This window comes from Nicotiana tomentosiformis, chromosome 8, assembly GCF_000390325.3.
Source record: "Nicotiana tomentosiformis chromosome 8, ASM39032v3, whole genome shotgun sequence".
In the NCBI taxonomy this organism is placed as follows: Eukaryota; Viridiplantae; Streptophyta; class Magnoliopsida; order Solanales; family Solanaceae; genus Nicotiana; species Nicotiana tomentosiformis.
Window position 1 is genome coordinate 29648350 of NC_090819.1, and position 17237 is coordinate 29665586.

Below are 17237 nucleotides of genomic sequence, written 5' to 3' on the forward strand. Positions count from 1 at the left end.
CAAACAATTTCGAATTGAAGCAAGGGTTGCTTCAAACTCTGCAAAACTGTTGTGTCTTCATAGGAAAGATGAAGAAAGATCCAAACAATCATCTAATGGACTTCGAGGAGAACATGAACACCTTTCAATATAATGGTGTTTCACAAGATGCAGTTTATCTAAGGGCATTCCCCTTCACACTAAAAGATGATGCGAAGCAGTGGCTTCAAATCTTGCCTCAAGGATCAATTCGAACATGGGAGGAGATGGCCAGAAAATTTCTTGAAAAATATTTCTCCTTAGCTAAAACGGATAAGTTTAGAAGAGAGATCCATAACTTCTGCCAGAAAGATAATGAAATAGTTTTTGAAGCTTGGGAGAGGTTTAAGGAGATAGTCAGAAAGTGTCAACACAATGGTATTGAACTCTGGATGCAACTCCAAGATTTTTGGGATGGGTTGACACTGGCCTCATGCAAAATACTGAGCGATGCAGCCGAGGCCCGTTAATGAAGAAGACACCAGATGAGATAGTCACTATTCTCGATGAATTATCCGAAGATGCAAATCAGTGGCCCTCTAAAAGTGCTGAAAGAAGACAGGCGAATTTTGTTCAACCGGTTGATGCTAACACATATGTGTAGGTGTAGCTTGATGCTATGGCAAAAGAGATAAGGAAGTTGACCTTAGCCTCAATACAGAGTAATACTCATGCAGCATGTGATATTTGTGGAAGAGTACACCCTACTCATGAGTGTCAAGCCTCAACTGAGGAAGTTAATGTTATTGGAAATTACAACTTTAATGCAATGGGTCAGAGGCACCCCGGTTTTTCATGGAGTTCACCAGGAGGTACAGCAAATGCATGGCAACAAAATAACGCTAGACCTCATGACAAGGGGTGCCTGTTTTCCAAAATCAGCAAAGGCAACAGTTTTGCCCTCAACAACCAATTCAGTCTAGGTTAGAAGATCTAAAGAAGTCCTTCATTGTCAAGACATATAAGAGATTAGATGCTCATGGCGCAACTATCAAAGAACTTGGCACAGGGTTGCGAAATTTGGAGAAGCAAGTGGGACAAATTACCACCATATTGTCTGAGAGGATCCCAGGTACTTTGCCATCTGACACTAAAAGGAACCCCAAAGAAACTATAAATGTTGTAACTCTGAGAAGCGGTCAAGTATTGGAAGAGCCCACTCCGGTCCAAAAAGAGAATGTTCCTGAAAAAGAAATTGGGAAGCAGCTGATAAATGAAGTTGATAAAAAGAAGACATGAAAGAAGGGAGCTGACAAGAAGAAGAAAGAAAACAATTCGAGAAGGGATGAATCTAATGAAGAGATCAAGCACATGCATGCTTTACCTTTTCCCCAAAAGCATTATAAAGAGAAGTTGGATAAACAATTTGAGATGTTCCTAGATATGCTGAGACAGGTTAATGTAAACTTGCCATTCACAGAGGTGCTCTCCCAAATGCCTGCTTATGCAAAATTCTTAAAGGAGATCCTTACAAAGAAAAGGAAGTTCGAGGAGACATCAGTGGTCAAACTCGCAGAGCATTGCAGTGCTATCTTGCAAATTATGCTCCCACAAAAATGTGGAGATCCGGGGAGTTTTACTATACCTTGCTCTTTAGGCTCTATTAAATTTGATAAATCTTTATATGATTCTGGTGCCTCAATTAATTTAATGCCTTTATTTATTTACAAGAAGTCGGAGAGTGAGATTGGAGAGATAAGGTCGGTACCAATATCTCTGTAGCAGGCTGACTAAACAACTCTGATACCCGAGGGGATAGTGAAAGATGTTTTAGTGCGGGTAGATAAGTTTGTATTTCCTGTGGACTTTATTGTAGTAAATATAGAGGAGAATAAGGAGGTCCCTCTTATTTTAGGAAGACCATTCTTAGTAACGGGTAGAGCAATATTAGACATATATGACAGAAAACTCATGCTTAGAGTGGGGGAGAAGACTGTAACTTTTGAGATGAATGTAGAAACGGGGCTTAAAAAGGAGAAGCCAGCTGCAAGTGTTGAATGGATAGTGAAGAGTTCAAAAGAAAAGTCTACAACGAGTGGAAAATATAAGTGTGGGGTGTAGCCCAAAAGGGCTGAGAAGAAGCTTTTTGCATGGATGTGTGCACTATAGAGCCTGATTTTGACTCAGACCCCGACTAGATATTCAGGAAAGTTTTCTCTACCTTATACTTTTTAATTGTGTATCATGGGGACATGCCACAACTTAAAGTGTGGGGTATGAGGATAATTATATGTTGTATGTATGTTAGTTTTAGCTTTTATTTTGTAAAATTGAAAAACAAAACAATTTGTTTTTAAAATTTTCAAATTTTTCCAATGATGGATATAATTCGACAAGTTTCTTGAGGGATTTAAGTCGAAAAAAAAAAAGATAAAAAGATTTTCTTTTGTTAGGTAGTGTAATAATTCCCCCTTGGTTTTTCTTTGTGTCGCGGTTCTTTTCCAAGGGTTTTGTTTGAACCGGGTATAGTTAGTTTTTATTTTTAGAAGTAGGAAACCTTGTGCTATGATTTGAATTGGAAGCAATGTCTCTTGACTTTATTATGACTGGAGAATAGTGAGTGATTTTAGTTGTGACGTTTAGACTCTGTTTTTGACTCTTGCATAAGCACCTTAAATTGTATAAGTTTAACTTTGCTTAACTGCTTTGACTAGAGAGTCTTGATCATCTAGTCTTGAGTGAGTTATGTGCCATGTGTGTGTGAGGTTTTTATGTTATTATGTGTATTGCATTTGATGTCTAGTACTTGCCTCATGTATTTGCAAAGCGAATTAGTAGTTTTCTTCAGTTTGGGAAGTGATATAGACATTTCTTTGTTGAGCCAGTTATATACTTTTACCCACCTAATTGTTATGTATCTTAGTTAACCCCACTGAGCCTGTAATCCTGTTTCTTTTGGCAACCACATTACAAGCCTTACCCATTTGTTTGAATTGACCATCTATTTTAACCATTTACCTCTTGTGAGCACTTGAATTTGGTATGAACTTTATAAAAGTTAAAGTGTGGGGTGTTGGTTGGGCTTTTAAGTGGAACTATTGAAATAAGGAAAAAGGTGCACTGTTTTGAAAAAGTAAGAGCCACTTGAATTGAAAAAAGAAAAAGAAAAAAAGAAAGAGATTAATTGTACGATTGTGAAAAATAATCCTTGATAGTGGTTACTTATGATGTAATTGTGCTTGAATAAGTTGGGAGTTAATGTTTATTGATGTGAAGGTGGAGTAATGGTTTGATATAAGTGTGGGGTTTCGAACAATGAAATGTATGTATTAAAATGCTTAGGGAGGTGTAGTCACTCTTATATCTAAATGTATCCTACCCGTCTCGCAGCTTACATTGCAACCAATGAAAGTCCTATTTGATCCTTGACTGAATGGGCTCGATTAGTTGAGTAGTACACTACGGGAAAGCCTATGGTTCATCTTTTGTGGCATATGAATGTTGTTTCTGAGAGTGAGTGAATTCTTTCTATCTTGAATTCCTAATTATTCTTAACTTTTATTGTGTGTGGAACTACTCTCTATTATTGTGAGGGCACTTGATTCATGAAGGAAAGGCAATATTGTTGACCTCTATATTAGAGTAAGTGAGTGAGTTGTAAATAATGCATTGTGCTTTTGAGTCAATTCTTGAGGTGAAGATATTACACTAGTGCGCTTAGTCTATTTTAAATATTCTTGGTGTAATGAGTTAGGAGAGTTGCTTAGTAAGGTTGTGTCTATATAAAGTGTGGTGTGATTGCTCGAGGACGAGCAATAGTTTAAGTGTGGGGTGTTGATGGTAGGCTAAATTCTTGTGTTTTAGTCACTTATTACATTCCAATTTACTGCACTTTAATTGAATTTGAGTATTAATTACTAGTGTTTTACACTAATTGTGTGTGTTATGCCTTGTAGGAGTGATTTCGAGCTATGTAGATGTTATGGAACTAATTTGAGCTAATTGGAGCTTTGAAGTCTAAGTAAAAGCCCAAAGGAATAAGCCGGAATCGTGTTCGGGGGTCGAGGATCACTTTTGGGCGTCAAAATTCAAGGAAGAATAATCTGCTGAAAAAATACACTAGTGCGGGGCACTGGGCGACGCACAGTGAGACGCATCAGTGTAAAAATCTGTCAGAAAATAGCAAACTTCAGAGTCTGGGTTTTTGGGTTCAGTTAGGAAAAAGCACTAATGCTATGCACCCTGCTACGCACAATGCGACGCATGAAATACAATAAGTTAGCAAGTTTTCTTATTTCGGTTAGGAAAGGGTAATTTCGTTTGGGCCCGGCCCTACTTGGTATAAACACATGGAAAAACGGTATTGTTTTTAGACTTTTTGACACATCTAAGACCTAAGGAGGCTAGAGAGAAGGTGGAGAAGCCAAAGCACAAGGACTTCATCATTCAATCCTCACTCAAGACAAGAGTTTGGATTGTTTAATGCTTTTCTTTATATTTGTTATGAATTACTCCATATCTATGGAGTAGTTCTCTTTAGCGATTAATGAATTTGGTGTTTTGATGATTGTTTGTGGATATTAACTCAAGTTTTTATGTATTGAATTGTTTTGGGTGATTTAATTATTGCATCTATATTCACATGTTCATGTAATCAAGAGAGGCATAACTTGTGATGTTTTTGCATTATCTTGTTGGTTGAATTCATTGATTCTTCTTAGTAATTAAAAGAGGCTAGTTGAGTTATTGTTTAGACCTAGTTAGGAGGATAATAAAAAGAGGTTCTCCTAAAGACCAGTCCACTACAATTTCGAGCATATCTTCACCAAGCATAAATTGGTTCATATTGTGAGGTTGAGACTTAATCGAGATAGGAGTTTTTACTAAACATTTGAACTAAAAATGGAGTGAATTCGAGAGACTCAGTTGAACATTAGAAGTGAATTAACGAGAGTTAAATCACAGACAATTATCTTGCACCTATCCAATCAACCCCTATTTTCTCCTGTTGATATCTTCTTTGCGTAATATTGTTGAATTGTCATTAGTCAATTAGATTTAGAGTCTTAGTTAATTTTAGTTCTTAATTATATAATCTCAATTGTTGATTATTTTGGATGGAAATCTAGCTACAAGCTACAAAAATACTGTTTAACTCCAATCCCTGTGGATACGATAATTTTTTATACTATCTTTGACTAGTGAGCATATTTAGGTGTGTGTTTTGAGCTCGTCAAATTTTTGCCAAAGCACAAGGAATTCATCATTCAATCCTCACTTAAGACAAAAGTTTGGATCGTTTAATGCTTTTCTTTATATTTGTGATAAATTACTCCATATCTATGGAGTAGTTCTCTTTAGGGATTGATGGATTTGATGTTTTGATGATTGTTTTTGGATATTAACTCTAGTTTTTATGTATTGAATTATTTTGGTTGATTTAATTAATGCATCTATATTCACATGTTCATGTAATCGAGAGAGGCATAACTTGTGATGTTTTTGCATCATCTTGTTGGTTGAATTCATTGATTCTTCTTAGTAATTGAAAGAGGCTAGTTGAATTATTGTTTATACCTAGTTAGGAGGATAATCGAAAGAGGTTCTCCTAAAGACCAGTCCACTGCGAATTCGTGCATATCTTCACCGAGCATAAATTGGTTCATATTGTGAGGTTGAGACTTGATCGAGAGAGGAGTTTCTACTAAATATTTGAACTTATAATTGAGTGAATTATAGAGACTCACTTAAACATTCGAAGTTAATTAACGAGAGTTAAATCCCATACAATTATCTTGCACCTATCCAATCAACCCCTATTTATTTGAATACGAAGAGATGAATAAGAAGTATCCTAATTTATTTGAATAGCTATGTAATTGTGTCTATGATGTTGAAAGCTAACTTTCTATAAACTATGTTCCCCATGTACGGCCTATGTTGAGGTTGCTCCTGCTTGGTAATGTAATGCAATGCAATGTTTAATGGCATTGTGGCCGATGTTGTTTGATAAGTGGGGATTTTGACTATGTATTAGCACTTTTTAGCTTTCGTTTTAGTTCAAAAGCGTTTAATTGTATTCCCGAAAAATGATGACATATGCTTAATTGCAGGAATATTGGAAATTAAGCCTCCAAGAAGAAATCCAACTGAAGAAGGAGTGATCTAAACTCAAGGACAAAAATAGACACAAAAGCTTAAAGTGCGGACCGCAGAACATCATCTGCGGCCGCAGATTGTGCAGAAGAAAATATCAGAGATCTGTGAGAAATGAGATCCGCATATGAAATGTGCGGCCGTAGAAGCTAGGCAAGAGCAAAAGTTCAGAGAACCTACATATCAAGTGCAACAGAAGTGCGGACCGCACAATTATTGTGCGGCCGTAGAAGATCAGCTACCCGGCCGCAGTTGCATTTGTGCGGTCAGCAAAAGAGACATGTGCGGCCGCACTCAAAAATGTGCAGACCGCAGAAAGAGAGAGAGATGCGGCCGCGGTTCAGAATTGTGCGGCCGCAAGATTCCAATCCTGTCAGTTTGAAGCAAAGTGCGGACCGCACATGGAATTGTGTGGCCGCAGAACCTCCGAAAGGGCATTTTTGTCCGAAAATTCCAGCTCTATATAAATAGAAGAGTTCCACTTTTTAGGTTAAGTTTTGGACATCAGCAGCTACAATAGTCGTTTTTCTTTACTCTCTTTAGTAGTTTTTGCCATTTTGAGCTTTTTAAACATCGATTTCTTTATTTTAATTATCAATATGGGTTTAATTATCATTTCTTCTTCTATTATTTTCATATTAAGCATGAGTAGCTAGATATTCACTAGGGTTGTGACCCAACCCTAGAGTGTAAACTTAATGAGTGTTTGATTTATTGCTTGTTTATGGTTGGGTGTTTATTATTTAGCCTTGTTCGTGCTTTTAGTTGTAGAATTAGTGGTTGGAACTATTAGTTCATGCCTATTTGACTTGGTCTCTACTTGAGAAAGAGAGACTTAGTCTAGGAACATTTGGCTAACAGGAAATTGGGGTGAATCAAGAGATTGATAGTCCTAATAAAAGGGTTGAATCTAGAGATAGTAAAACCCGACTTGAGCTTTGTGTCAACTGTTTTGTTCAACATCCACTTGGACTTGAGAAAGCCAATTTGGGTAAAGTCACTCTCTGACTGAGAGGTATTGAGTGGGTACTCAAGTGTTGATAGCTATAATACACCCCGACCAATAAAACAAGCTTTAAATTTTACAACCCATTAGGCAAACACCTAGGTAAAGGTCATAGCCCTAGGCCTTTTACAGTATTTGAAAAACAACAACAAAAATAATTTCTTAGTTTAATTACTTAATCTTGCAATCTTAACTTGGAATAGATATAGAACAAGCATCAATTTGTGGAAGTGTAATTTGAGATAGTTCATACTCATACACTTCAATTTATACTCCTAAATCCCACGAATAACTCCCTGTGGAATTCGACCCTGACTCTTTGTTCGGTATTACTATTGCAATCGACTGTTTCATAACTTTGAATTGAGGTGTGAACTTGGATGAGATTAATTTTTGTCGTCGTTGCCGGGGAGCATAAAAACGGATTTAGCTATATATTTGGTTTTGTGTGTGAATTGTCTTCTTTTCCTTCCTTGTTACTGATTTGTGGGAATCAATTATAGGTACCATAATGGCAAACAACAATGATCAACTCAGAAACATTCCTTTGGGGATGTGGACGTTGAAGATGACCAAGTTGAAGAGGTTCCTCTTGAACCTCAAGCAAATAGAAGAGGCGGGGAACCTCAAGACAACGTCCCACCTCCACCTTAACCAAGAGCGGCTCCACACTGGGTGTTTCCGAATGAAGGGTATGCAAGTGCCATTTTCCCTCCCCGCATTAGGGTGGGCAACTATCAAATCACGAATGTAATGCTCACATTGTTAGAGCAACGGGGATTCTTCACCGGGGCTTCGAGTCAAAATGCATACAAACATTTGAAGGGGTTTGTGGACACCTGCTGGGGGAGTAAACAGACAAACGTCTCCAAGGATTCTTTAAAGTTGAGGCTATTTCCTTTCTCTCTACGGGGGAAAGACTTGGATTGGCTAGAAAAATTGCCAAATCACTTCATCCGTACATTGGTTGAATTGGCGGAGAAATTTATTTCCAAGTTCTTTTCTCCCGGGCATATGGCTACTCTTAGAGACAAGATTCTAGCATTCAAACAAGAGCCTAGTGAGCCGTTGCATGAAATATGGGAGAGATACCGAACTATGGTCAAAGAGTGCCCAAATAATGACATGACGGAGGCTATGATTCAACAAACTTTCTATTGGGGGATCAATACTACCAATCAGTGCATGGTTAATCGACTTGCCGGTGAAAATTTCATGACAACGCCGTATGCAGAAGCTTGCAAGATTTTAGATGAAATGGCGGATACTTCTTCGGCATGGCAAAGTAGAACAAATGTTTCTCAATGTGATCCGAACGTGATTCACCTACATAAAAAATTGCAGGACCATGGGCAAGCCATTACCGAGTTGACCACCACAATGAATCAATTAGCCAAAGCTCAACTTTAACAAGTGCAAAATCCTAAGCAAGTCAATGCCATGGAGGGAGTTAGTATGATGGTGAATAAAAGAAGGCCCAAAGGTCCACAAGTGAAAAACCCTATGGAGCATTATGTGCAAGAAGATAGTGGGTTTGATCAAGATGAATCTTACAATGAACAAGAGGAGGAAGTGCAATATGGGAATAACTTTCAAGGGCAAAGAAACAACTCTCAAGGCTCGAATCAACAACAATGGCGACCTCAAGGTAATCAAGGGAATTGGAATTCTAACAACCAAGGTAATCGGAATGGTGGCAACAGTCAAGGGAATTGGAATAGTTACAATAATCAAGGAAATTGGAGTGATGGTAACCAAGGCAATTGGAGTGGCAATAATCAAGGATATTGGGGAGGCAACAACCAAGGGAGATGGAACAATAATCAAGGCATTTGGGGGTCGGGTTTTCAAAGGCCCCCGATGTATCAACAACCGAGCAACCCGCCTCTTTATCCTTCCCATGGCCCAAATTCTTCCAACAATGAGATGACAATGTGGAGGAAACTCAAGAGGAAGTGAACCCGTCTAGGGATCACATTATTGACATACCGGAACTGGTAGTGCAAAAGGCTAAGACACCAATGCATATGCGTCCTCCTCCATATCCTCAAAGGCTCGCCAAGAAAAATGGTGAGAATCAATTCAAAACGTTCATTGACATGATGAAGAGCCTATATATCAATGTGTCATTGGTTGAAGACTGTGAGCAAATGTCTGGTTATGCAAATTTTATGAAGGATTTAGTGATAAAGAAGCGATCGATGAATTTTGAAACTATAAAAATGACTCATCAAGTGAGTGCAATTGTACATTCAATGGCTCCCAAGTTGGAGGATCCCGGCGCTTTCACGATTCTTTGTACCATTGAAAGTGCCGAGTTTGCAAAAGCTCTTTGTGACCTTGGGGTAAATATCAATTTGATGCCTTATTCAGTTTTTAAGACTTTGGAAATTGGGCAACCAAGACCCACATCTATGAGATTACAAATGGCCGATCGTACCATGAAGAGACCATTGGGAGTGATTGAAGATGTATTGGTTCGTGTTGATAAATTTATTCTTCCAGAGGATTTTGTCATTCTTGATTGTGAGGTTGATTATGAGGTGCCGATTATTCTTGATAGACCTTTCCTTGCTATGGGGAAGACTCTAGTTGATGTTGAAGTCAGAGAACTTACCTTCCGAGTTGGTGATGAAAAAGTGGTTTTTCACGTGTGTATGTCGATGCGGCAACCCAATAGCAAAGAGGTGTGTTCTTTCATAGATTTGGTGACCGATGTGATTGTAGATGAAACAAGTGATGTAATGAATGTTGATGATACATTGGAGACCGTCTTGCTCAACTTTGATGATGACAAAATGGATGGCTTCATGGAATGTGTGAACTTGTGGCAAGGAATGGGGTCGTACACTTATGAGCCTCGCAAATTATCCTTGGATCTTGAAAATAGGACAACTCCTCCAACAAAGCCCTCGATCGAGGAGCCTCCTATCTTGGAGTTGAATCCATTGCCTCAACATCTTTGGTATGAATTTCTTTGCCCTTCTTCTACTTTACTAGTTATTCTTTCCTCTTGTTTGACTAACGTGCAGGTAGACACTACATTAGCGGTGCTACAAAAGAGAAAGAAGACTATTGGATGGACATTGGCGGATATTCGGGGGATTAAGCCCCTCATTTTGCATGCACAATATTAACTTGGAGGAAGGTGCCAAACCATCTATTGAAAATCAAAGGAGACTCAATGAAGCCATACAAGAAGTTGTCAAAAAGGAGATCATCAAGTGGTTGGATGCCGGGGTTGTCTATCCCATTTCCAATAGTTCGTGGAATTCTCCGGTTCAATGTGTCCCAAAGAAGGGGGGCCATGACGGTGGTAACCAATGATAAGAATGAGTTGATTCTTACAAGAACGGTGACCGGGTGGAGAGTGTGTATGGACTATCGTAAGCTCAACAAAGTCACAAGGAAGGACCATTTTCCACTTCCCTTCCTAGATCAAATGCTTGATATATTGTCCGGTCGTACTTTCTATTGTTTTCTTGATGGGTATTCCGGATACAACCAAATTCCTATTGCTCTGGAGGATTAAGAGAAGACTACCTTTACATGTCCTTACGGTACTTTTTCCTTCAAGCAGATGCCATTTGGGTTGTGCAATGCACCGAAGACTTTTCAAAGGTGTATGATGGCAATCTTCACGGACATGGTGGAGGATTACCTTGAAGTCTTCATGGATGACTTCTCGGTGATCGGTAATTCTTTTGATGATTGTCTCGCAAACTTGGATAATGCGTTGGCAAGATGTGAAGAAACAAACTTGGTGCTCAATTGGGAGAAATGTCATTTCATAGTCGAGGAAGGCATTGTCCTTGGCCACAAGATCTCAAAGAATGGAATTGAAGTCGATAAGGGAAAGATTAAGGTGATTTCTAAACTTTTACCTCCAACTTCAGTGAAAGGCGTGCGGAGTTTCTTAGGTCATGCGGGATTTTACCGATGTTTCATCAAGGATTTCTTTAGAGTGGTGAACCCTTTGTTTAAGATTTTGGAGAAAGATGCTAAGTTCCACTTCAATGATGATTGCATGAAAGCCTTTGAATTGTTAAAGTTCAAGTTGACTACTACTCCCATTATTACCGCTCCAAATTGTAGTGTTCCTTTTGAGCTTATGTGCGACGCAAGTGATGTAGCGGTAGAGGCTATTTTAGGGCAACGCATCAACAAGAATTTTTATCCAGTATACTATGCTAGTAAGACCATGAATAGTGCCCAAGTCAACTACACTGTCACGGAGAAAGAGCTCCTTTCCATTGTCTTTGCTATGGAGAAGTTCCGCCCTTACTTGATGGGTGCAAAAGTCATTGTCCACACGGATCATGCGGCACTTCGCTATCTTATAAGCAAGAAAAATTCCAAATCCCGGTTGATGAGATGGGTTCTTTTATTGCAAGAGTTTGATATTGACATCCAATATCGCAAAGGAAGTGAAAACCAAGTGGCGGACCACTTGTCTTGTTTGGAGGAGGAGGGGAGGCCGCATGATGGCCTTGAAATCAATGACTCCTTCCCTGATGAGCAACTCTTGGCTATTTCAATTAAAGAGGTGCCATGGTTCGTTGATCTAGCAAATTTCCTTGTAAGTGGTATCATCTCGAATGAGTTCTCTTCAAACCAAAGGAAGAAGCTCTAACGGGATTGTCAAGACTATTATTGGGATGAACCGTACCTTTTTAAAATTTGTACGGATGGAGTGATTAGAAGATGTGTACTGGAGGAGGAACAAGTTGAAATTATTGGGGCTTGTCATTCTTTGCCATATGGTGGTCACCATGGTGGAGCAAGAACGACAGCCAAAGTGCTAAATTACGGTTTCTATTGGCCCATCCTTTACAAGGATGCAAGTGATCTAGTCAAGCGTTGTGATGAATGTCAAAGGGGAATCTCAAAGGAAAATGAAATGCCCCTCACCACCATTTTAGAAATTGATATTTTCGATGTGTGGGGTATTGACTTTATGGGTCCTTTTACTAGTTCTTGTGGAAACACCTACATCTTGGTCGCGGTTGATTATGTGTCCAAATGGGTTGATGCTCTTTCTCTACCCAACAATGAAGCGAGAAGTGTGGTGGCATTTTTGAAGAAAAATATTTTCACAAGATTTGGTACTCCAAAGGCTATCATAAGTGATGAGGGATCACATTTTTGCAACAAAGCTTTCAACACCTTACTCACCATGTATGGTGTCACTCATAACATCACAACTCCCTATCATCCACAAGCAAGCGGTCAAGTGAAAGTCTCCAACCGGGAGATAAAGAGTATTTTCTCCAAAACAGTGAATGCTAACCGAACAGATTGGTCCAAGAAACTTGATGATTCTATATGGGCTTATAGATCGGCTTACAAAACACCTATCAGAATGTCTCCATACCGGTTGGTGTTCAGAAAAGCTTATTATCTTCTGGTGGAACTTGAGCACAAAGCCATGTGGGCTTTAAAGAAGTTGAATCTTGAGTGGGATATCGCCGCCAACTTAAGGGTGGCACATTTGAACGAGTTGGATGAGTTCCGATATCATGCATACACAAGTTCGTCCTTACACAAAGAGAAGATGAAATATCTTCATGACAAGTGCGTTTGGAACAAAGAGTTTAAAGAGGGTGATCTTGTGTTGTTGTTCAATTCGTGGTTACAGATGTTTCCCGGAAAGTTAAAGTCTAAATGGAGTGGCCCGTTTGAGGTTGTGGCTATGACACCCTTTAGTGCTTTGGACATGAAGAATAAAAATGATGAGGTGTTTAGAGTCAATAGTCACTGGGTGAAGCATTATCTGGGAAAAGATGGTGATGGCCACGTCGTGGTGGTAATTCATTTCAAATGATGGTAATCTGCGTCGTGCCGTGACATTAAATCAGGCGCTTCTTGGGAGACAACCCATGTTTTTTTAATTAGATAGGTCTTATTTTGTACTAAATGGTTTGAAGTGTGTTGCAGGAACTGTGCTAAGAAAAATTGGCTAAGTATAGAAAAAGTGCGGACCGCACAATTTTGAATACTATAGCAGAAGTCAACTGCGGCCGCACAATTCTTGTGCGGTTTGAGATGTGAAAATGCAAACTCTCTAAAGTTTGTTTGTCAGAGAAATGGACAAAGTGCGGCCGCACAAGGAAATCTGCGGACCGCATCAACATCTGTGGTCGCACATCTAATTATGCGGACAGTAGATCAATGAAGGGAACTTGAACAATAGGTAACAGAGTGCCGACCGCAGAAGGAATTTTGCGGCCGCAATCGTCTATTGAACCCTTAGCCAAAACCAGTTAGTATAAATAGTAGCCCTAATGCTACTGTTGAAACTTTCCAATCTCTGAGAAATTAAAACAAAGGCTAAAATCTTGCACACAACCGATTCAATCATCTGCCACTTAATTGAGCATATGTGATCACTCCTTAACACCACTTCATCACTTGTATGTTCAAAGCATTTCTAGGATTCTTCAATTTTCTTAGTTTAGTTTACAATTTGTTAGTTATTTTAGACCATTTGTCTATTTCATATCTATGTGGGGTGTGAATTATGTTGGGTAAACTCCTAGTTGCTATTTGGGGAATGGGTATTTGGTTTTTCATGTTTAAATGCTACTACAATGTCCAATTTGTGCATAAAATCGAAACCCTATAGGATCTGCCCGATAAAATTTTGAAATGTGCGGCCGCATAAGGAATTGTGCGGTCCGCAGATGTATAGCTTAGGGCATTTGGTTAAGCAAGATTGTGCGGACCGCACTTCAAATTGTGTGGTCCGCAGAAATTCAATCACAGCCGCAGATCAGGGCATTCTCTGTCTTCAGAGAGTTGCCATTTTTAGGTACCCATTGTGCGGCCGCACTCAAAAAAGTGAGGACCTCATTTCAACTCTGCAGTCGTATTCAAAATCTTGCAGATCACAGTTTCTTTGCTGCGCCCGCACTTCAAAATTGTGCGGTCCGCACAACAAGACCTGCGGCCACACTTGCAATTGTGCGGACTGCACTTCCCCACCCTGCAACATATTTTGTTCTGTGACTTTCTGTTTATCTGCAATTGAATTAGAACTGACTCCTGCTACTGTTTGTTACAGAAAATGGTTAGAACACGTGGTCGTGGTGATACATCAAAGGGGAGGGGTGAACCTTCCATAGGCAGAGGCAAAAGCAATTTACCCCTCGCCCTCCAAAGAGTAATCAGTAAGAAAGCCATAGCGGACCGACGAAGATAGCCCCAGCCCTCCAAATCTAGTTCATATGCCCCGTCTAGGGAAGCATCGGAGGGCAACTCAGTGCAAGAGCAGCCTGCTGTGCTATCACAACCACATCTACCTTAGGACAGATACTAACTTAGAAGTCTACCTCTTCTAAGAGCACTTCTGAGGGTTCAGAAGGTAACAGTCAGGCTTCGGAACCTTCATCCACACATGCCCTCAATGCACCTGCTACCACAGTGGATGTTGATGATCTCCCAAATGATGGCCGAGGGGGAGATACCAGAGTAGCCATCCTTGAGAGGTCGAAGAAGAAAGAAATTTAGGAAGATGGGTTCGTCAGTCTTGCAGCCTTCTCTAGTTTCAGAGAGTGGTGGCTGTCGAGATCGCTCACTCTTGAGCATTAGTTCTTATTGAAATAGCTTGATAAATACAACCCGGCGGTGTTAAGGCAGTTCCGAGAGCAGAAGGGGTGGACATGGTTCACTAAGAGTGTGATAGATGCCAAAGAGTATTTGGTCCGGGAATTTTACGCCAATGTGGCGTAAATAAAGAAGGGACCAAAGTGACAAAAGTGAGTAACCTGAAAGTGAGGTTTGATCAGAACACCTTGAACACCTACTTGGGGTTTGAGGATGTTGAGCCAGTGCAATATTTGGAAAAGCTGGCTATGGGTGATGCAGCTCGCCCATGGCTAGCTGATATTATGGCAGCTCTGAAACCACCACCACCATGGATCACAACAGGGGTTCCTATTCACAGGAAAACCCTGAACTTCGAGGCAAAGGGATGACATACGTTCGTATGCAGCAGACTAGACCCATGCCAGAATGAGATAAATCTTCCAATTCATCGGGTAGTGCTAGTTGCCTCTATCATGGCCGGGTACCCAATCAATGTGGGTGTCGTGATGTTGGCTAACATGTCTTTAGTCGCCAGGAAAGGTGACACCTCCTACGCATATCCCAACATTATCACTGAGTACCTTACAAATGTAGGGGTGGAGCCGAGGGATTTTGATACCAAGGTGCATGCGAAGAATCCCTTCTCATGGTATTCATTGATAGGTGGCGGAAACCCAAAGAAAGAGGGTCAGCCAACTACTTCCGTAGGCCAATCTGATGAGCCTTCGATGGTAGCTGCAGAGTCAGCAGACATGCCTTCTACTTTAGCAGTGCCTTTTACTAGTGCACCTACTATGCCTCCACCTCCTTCGTCAGAGCCTTCAGCATCAGTTCCCTCCACCTCGTCTTTAATGCCGGTGCCTATGCTCACTCATCCACTATCTGCGCTGCGAGTCTCCCAGACACTGGCGAGCCTCAACAACTGGATGCAGACAGCTACTGCAAAGCTATCTGACTTATCCAGTGCTGTTGTAGTACATTTATCCACCCCGGTACCCCAGATCCCTCCGACAGTCAAGGACACATTGAAGAAGATCTTGGAAAACCAAACCACCATCATGAACACCTTGGTAGCACATGGATCAGTGATTGAAGATCTAGGGAAGCAGGTAAAGAAAATGAGGAAATCCTAGGCGTCTAAGAAATCAGTTGACAGGTTGAGGATAGAGGTGACCAAGATAGCAGTAGCTGGTGAGCTTCCATTTGATTTGCTCATAGGGCCAGACCCACCATCATCAACAGCTCTAGCAGCACCATCAGCACCACTGGCACCAGCTAGCCAGTCTGAGGAGCCAGACCTGGCTGTCGACACTGCTGAGGCGGTGCGCCAGATGTTCACCCACCTAGTTACTCCCAGAGCCGAGGATGATGAGATCTAGTTAGAGAAGACTGAGGGCGGTGACGCTGCTATGGAAACAGCCACATAGGGAGTCCTCTTCACTCTTACCCTTGTTTATTCTTATTTTGTTAAGCATTGGGGACAATGCTTACTTTTATTCGGGGGGTGGAGTTTATTTGATATTTGGATGATTTGACATTTGGTTTATAATAACTGATAACATTTTCCTTTTTCTTTTTATCATGTATAGATTCTCCTCTTTCTCTCTCTATTGATGTATATATTTTCTCTTTTTACTCCCTCATTATGTATATTCATTATGCTTGCAGTAGCTTGATTTGTAGCTTCTTTATTTTATTTTCTTATTAGTTAATGTTTAATTTAGTATCTTCTTGTTTGATCTAATAGCTTCTTTTTAATCTAGTAGCTTCTTTTTATGTTTGAGTGGACAATAAGCCTTTGGTTTTCTTAATGCCACGGTTCTTTCCAAAGGTAGTTTTTGTGTGAACCGGGTGACTCTTCCCAACGATGGATGGCGTGACAACCTTCTTAAGGGATTGAGCCAGTTTTTGGTGTTTAGGTAAGAATAGTAGTAATAAGGAATAAAAAGACCTAATTGAGTCAGGCTCGAAGAGTCAAACATGATTCACTTGGTACCAACACACTTAACTATGTGCTTATGATTAAAAACATATTTTTGGAAAGAAACAGTTCTAGTTAGTGACCTTCTGACTCTTGTGTTGACTTAAGCAACCATCGAGTGGTTTAGTCGAACCATAGTAATTTTCAATCTTGAATATGGTCATTGTAGGCCCTCGACTCTATCATCTTTAACAATCCAGTTGTGTACGAGGTGAGATATTTTTGTTGCAAGTCCAAGTACCCATGCGAATAGTCTAGAACTTGCCCCGAATATGTTTCGGGGAGAAATATTAAGTTTTGCTTGGCTTGAGAAGTGATTGTAGGCTCTCCTTGACCCACTTGAAATTTTCCATGGCCTACCAATGTTGTTATCCTTAGTCAACCCATTTTAGCCTAAAACCTTTCTCATTTGAGCACCATGTTACAAGCTTTTACTCATTCCGTCGTGACCCTATCTTGGCACCCGAGCTTTCCTTAACACTCTTATAAAACAATTGGCTAAAAAAAACTTAAGTTTGGGGGAGAGACGAGGAGTTTGAAAAAGGTACC

At 40.1% G+C, this 17237-nt stretch overlaps 1 protein-coding gene and 1 non-coding gene across 2 annotated transcripts; one reads left to right on the forward strand and one right to left on the reverse strand.

Moving 5' to 3' along the window:
• Positions 1 to 293: 293 nt before the first annotated feature.
• On the reverse strand, positions 294 to 400 carry LOC117279757 (small nucleolar RNA R71). Its single transcript, XR_004510169.1, has one exon. It is a non-coding gene; the product is annotated as a small nucleolar RNA R71 (small nucleolar RNA).
• A 929-nt stretch (positions 401 to 1329) lies between these two features.
• On the forward strand, positions 1330 to 2079 carry LOC138897251 (uncharacterized). The gene is made up of 2 exons (XM_070183213.1): positions 1330 to 1699; positions 1835 to 2079. Exons 1-2 carry the CDS (start codon positions 1330 to 1332, stop codon positions 2077 to 2079), a joined length of 615 nt encoding a protein of 204 aa, XP_070039314.1.
• The last annotated feature ends 15158 nt before the right edge of the window (positions 2080 to 17237 follow it).